At 39.0% G+C, this 5304-nt stretch overlaps 1 protein-coding gene across 1 annotated transcript in view; it reads left to right on the top strand.

Annotated features, from left to right (window-relative positions):
- Window positions 1-5304, top strand: part of SLC27A6 (solute carrier family 27 member 6) — a 152828-nt gene that overhangs the window by 46764 nt on the left and 100760 nt on the right. Inside the window, exon 3 of the mRNA XM_007947459.1 lies at window positions 1152-1310. Coding sequence (XP_007945650.1) covers window positions 1152-1310 — 159 coding nt within the window. The remainder of the gene's footprint in view (window positions 1-1151; window positions 1311-5304) is intronic.

A 5304-nucleotide genomic window follows, 5' to 3' on the forward strand; every position in this document is an offset into this window, starting at 1 on the left:
AGAGAGAGAGAGAGAGAGAGAAATTTATCTGAGGAAAGTGGCTCACAAACATATAGAAGCCAGCAAGTCCAATGTCCCTGGAGGAAACATCAGGCTGGAGGCAGCCTTAGTTTCTGCAACTGCAGGGGGCCGAGAAATTCAAGGCTGGCAGGCAGTACACTGGTTGTTGACTCCAACGAAAGATGAATCCAAGATATTCAGGCCGGGTGGTGGGCTGCTCACTCACAGAAGGTTGTAGGCAGCACACCAGGATCCTGATCCACAGAAGAATATCTCTCTTCCCAGGATGTCCCCTGGATATCCTGGAAGCAGGCCACACCCCTGGAGAAACTCCCCTTGGGCAGATTGACCACTCAGAACATAGTCATCTGATCCCATCATGGGAACAACCACACAGAACTGAGGTCCAGCCAAGTTGACACACAGCTATCACAGTCATCATGGGGAATACTTCATCCAGCTGCCCAGCCACTGAACCAGGCCCAGCCAAGTTGACATACAAACTTTAACTACCACAGAAGTCTAGGGTTATAAATTATTTTTATACAGTTTTGAAGGAATCATTGCATTTTCTTCTGTCTTGCAGTATATGTATTGAGAAGTATTTTTGATTTCTGATCCTTTATGTACAACGTTTTTTTTCTTCCAATTTTGCAATTTTTAGAATTTTTCACTACTCCACGAGAGCTCTTTGATATATATAAAATATATATAAACCAAAAAACAAGACTCATTGCATTTGAGTCTATTCTAATTCATAATGACCCCCATTGGGTTTCCAAGGCAGTAAATCTTTATAGGGCGCTCTGCTGGCTCATTTCCTAAGGCATTTGACTGCTAACCAGAAGGCTGGTGGTTCAATCCCACCAGCCACTCCTTGGAAGGAAGATAGGGCAAACTAGTTCTGTAGAGATACCACCTCAAGGAGGGGTTGCTATGAATCGGATCTGAGTCGATGGCAGTGAGGTTTTTTTTTTTTTTTTTTTTTAATCTTTATGGAAGTAGATTGCCCTATCTTCTTCCCACAGAATAACAGGTGTGTTTGAACTGCTGGTTAGCAGTCAAATATCTTAGTCATGCACCATCAGAGCTCTCTCTCTCTTTCTCTTTCTATATATATTCATTCATTTTTTTTTTTTCTTCTCTTCTAGGTCTGCCAAAAGCAGCTGTGATCACTCAGCTACAGTCACTAAGGGGTTCTGCTGGATTGTGGGCTTTTGGTTGTACTGCTGATGATATCATTTATATAACCCTTCCTCTGTATCACAGTTCAGGATCTCTCCTGGGTATTGGTGGATGTATTGAGTTAGGTAAGTTTTTATTTTCTATTTGATAAGCTTTCAAAATGTCTAATAATCACAACTTGTGTTCATTGAAATTTGAAAATCTACCCTAGAATTCAGAGTGATTTGTATAATTGTAACATAACATTTATTAAAAGGAGACAATATCATGACTTGCTCAGTGTGTTCCTGAAGTGGGAAGACCCATGCCCCAGGGTTTTGGCCATGTGGTTTAATGTGTATGATGTGTGTCTTTGCATGTGGGTTTCTCATTTTCTTGTGCCTGCTAATTTTTACTTAATTTTACTTAATCTTCTAACTTAATTCTTATTATTAGCTTGTAAAAAGTAACAATTCCTTATTATTACTACTACTCGCACTGCCATTGAGTCAGATCCAACTCATAGTGACCCCATTGGGTTTCCAAGGTGGTATCACTATGGAAGTAGATTGCCCAGCCTTCCTTATGAGGAGTGGCTGGTGGTTTTGAACCACCAGCCTTCTCGTTAGCAGTCACATGCCTTAAGCACTACTCCACCAGAGCTCCCAGGAAGAAAAATATTTCTAATGTGTGGCATCCTTATGTACACAAGACAATGTTCTCAACAGTATTCCTAAAACAAATAAAACAAATAGAGTCCATCCAGCTATTTCTTACAGCATCCTTCATTAAAAACCAAGGCCATAATGCAACAATGTAAATCAGTGATGGAATTTCTCCTGTGGTCAAGAAAACAAGGCCTCAGAAAAGAGCTTTGTGATGGTTGAGTTTGATTCAATACCATGCTTGGGACACTTGGAAGAATAGATTAATTCATTCTTTTTACACAGTTCTCCATAAAAATCAGGTATTATTAATAGGACTATTCAAGGTGACATTCTCTGGTAAGGACAGGGAGAACAGATATCTTCTGTTGTCCATTGTACGTCACTATAGGCCACTGATATGATCAACATTCCCCAACAATGAGGAAAAGTTCTGTAGTAGAACACCTGGCATATACTGGACTTCAATAATTACTTATTGACTTAGTCAATCTCTTTTATGGATTAAATCTCATTCAAAAACAAAATATATGTTGGAATCCTAACCACTGTGTCTGTGGATGTGATCTTATTTGCAAATAGAGTTTTATTTTTTAGGTTAATTAGGTCATACCCAAGTAGGATGGGAAAGGGAGAGCTGGGGAATGAGAAGCTGGGCGAAGATTGACTGAGTAGAGGCAGGGATTCAGGTAAGGGGAGGGACACACTCCCCACCTCAAAAAGGCAGGAAAGCCGGGGAAAGAAAAGCTGGGCAATGGTTGACCAAGAAGCATCAGGGATCCAGGTAAAGGTAAGGAAAGGTTTTGAACAGCTAAGGGAGACAAACTTGTCTGTCAGTTTATCACACTGTGGTGGTTAGTATGTTGCTGTGAGGCTTGAGGCTGTGCCACCAGTTTTCTAAATGCCAACATGGTTGTACATGGTACACAGGTTTCAACACAGCTTAGACAGAGACAGACTAGGCAGAAGTAAGAGGCCATCCACTTCTCAAAGAATTGGCTAGGGAAATCTTATGATTAGCAGAGAAACACTGTCTGATACATTACTGCACAACTTTATGAAGAGCCCAGAAGCATTGTCCAATACAGCACAGGAAGATGGGCCCCTTAGATTAGAACATTCTCAAATATGACTGGGAAAAAGCTGCATCATCAGAGTAGAACCAACCTTACTGATATGGGTAAAGTAGAGCTTTTGAGACCTCCATTTGCTGATGTGGCACAACTCAAATTGAAGAGAAATGGCTGCAAACATCCATTAATAATTGGAATATGGAATGTACAAAATATGAATCTAGGAATTTGGAAGTTGTCAGAAATGGAATGGAACACTTAAAGGTTGATATCCTAGGGATTAGTGAGCTGAAATGGACTGCTTTTGGCCATTTTGAGTCAAATAACCATATGATCTACTATGCTGGGAATGACAATTTGAAAAGGAATGGTGTGGCATTCATCATCACAAAGTATGTTTCAAGATCTGTCCTGAAGTACAATGCTGTCAGTGATAGGATAATATCCATACACCTACCAGGAATACCAGTTAATGCAACTATTATTCAAATTTATGCACCAACCACCCAAGCCAAAGATGAGGAAATTGAAGATTTTTATCAACTTCTGAAGTCTCAAATTGACTAAACATGCAATCAAGATGTGTTAATTATTACTGATGACCAGAATGCAAAAGTTAGAGACAAAGAAGAACCAGCAGTAGTTGGAAAATTTGGCAGAAATAATGTGACAGAAATAATGCTGGAATGCAAGATAGAATTTTGCAAGACCAATGACTTATTGATTGTAAATACCTGTTTTCAACAGCACAAATGGCAGTTATACATGTGGACTTTGGCAAATGGAACACACAGGAATCAGATTGACTACATTTGTGGCAAGAGGCAATGGAAAAGTTCAATATCTTCAGCCAAAACCAGGCTAGGAGCTGATTGTGGAGCAGACCATCAACTGCTCATGTGCACATTCAAGTTGAAGTTGAAGACAATGAAAAGAAGTCCACAAAAGACAAAATATAACCTTGAATATATCCCTCCTGAATTTAGAGACTGTCTAAAGAATAGATTTGATGCATTGAACACCAATGACTGAAAACAAGAAAAATTGTGGGATGACATCAAGAACGTCATCCATGAAGAAACCAAGAGGTCATTAAAAAAAGAAGAAAAGACAAAAAAGTATGTAAGAAGAGACTCTGAAACTTGCCCTTGAGTGGAGAGTAGCTAAAGCAAATGGAAGAAATGACAATATAAAACACTGAATAGAAGATTTCAAAGAGCAGCTCAAGCAAACAAAGCCAACTACTATAATGAAATGTGCAAAGACCTGGAGTTAGAATACGGGAAGGGAAGAACACACTCTACTTTTCTCAAACTGAAAGAAGTGAGGAAAAAAATTTAAGCCTCAAGTTGCAACACTGAAAGATTCTGTTGGCAAAATATTGAATGATGCAGGAAGCATCAACGATGATGGAAGGAATACACAGAGTCACTGTACCAAAAAGAATTGGTCGATTTTCATCTATTTCAGGAGGTGGCATATGTTCAAGATCCAATGGTATTGAAGGAAGAAGTTGAAGCTGCACTGAAGGAATCGGCAAAAGACAAGGCTCCAGGAATTAATGGAATACCCATTGAGATGTTTCAACAAACAGATGTCCCACTGGAGGCACTCATTTGGGTATGCCAAGAGATTTAGAAGACAGATACCTGGCCAATTGACTGGTAAAGAACCATATTTTTACCCTTTCCAAAGAAAGGTGATCCTGCAGAATGTAGAAGTTATCTAACAATATCATTAATACGCAAGTAAAATCTCACTGAAGATAATTCAAAAATGATTTCAGCAGTATATTGCCAGAGAACTTCCAGAGGTGCAAGCTGGATTCAGAAAAGGATGTGGAACAAGGGATATCATTGCTGATGTCAGGGGGATCTTGGCTTAAAGCAAAGAATACCAGAAAGATATTCACTTACTTTCTATTGACTATGCAAAGGCATTTGATTCTGTGGATAAAAATTTGTATATAACATTGAGAAGAATGGGAATTCCAGAACACTTAATTGTACTCATGAGGAACCTGTACATATACCAGGAGGCTATCATTCAAAAATAACAAGGGGACACTGCATGGTTTAAAATCAAAAAGGGAGTGTGTCAGGGTTGTATCCTTTTCCCATACTTATTCAATCTATATGCTGATCAAATAATGTGAGAAGCTGGACTATATGAAGAAGAACATGGCATCAAGATTGGAGGAAGAATCATTAAAAATGTGCAATACACTGACAACACAACTTTGCTTGCTGAAAGTGAGGATGACTTGAAGCACATACTGATGAAGGTTAAAGAGTACAGTCTGCAGTATGGATAACATCTCAATATAAAGAAAACAAAAATCCTCACAACTCAGCCTATAAGCAGCATCATGATAAATGGAGAAAAGATTGAAGCAGTCAAAA

This window comes from Orycteropus afer, unplaced genomic scaffold, assembly GCF_000298275.1.
Source record: "Orycteropus afer afer isolate SDZICR_OR568_19922 unplaced genomic scaffold, OryAfe1.0 scaffold00185, whole genome shotgun sequence".
Classification (NCBI taxonomy): Eukaryota; Metazoa; Chordata; class Mammalia; order Tubulidentata; family Orycteropodidae; genus Orycteropus; species Orycteropus afer.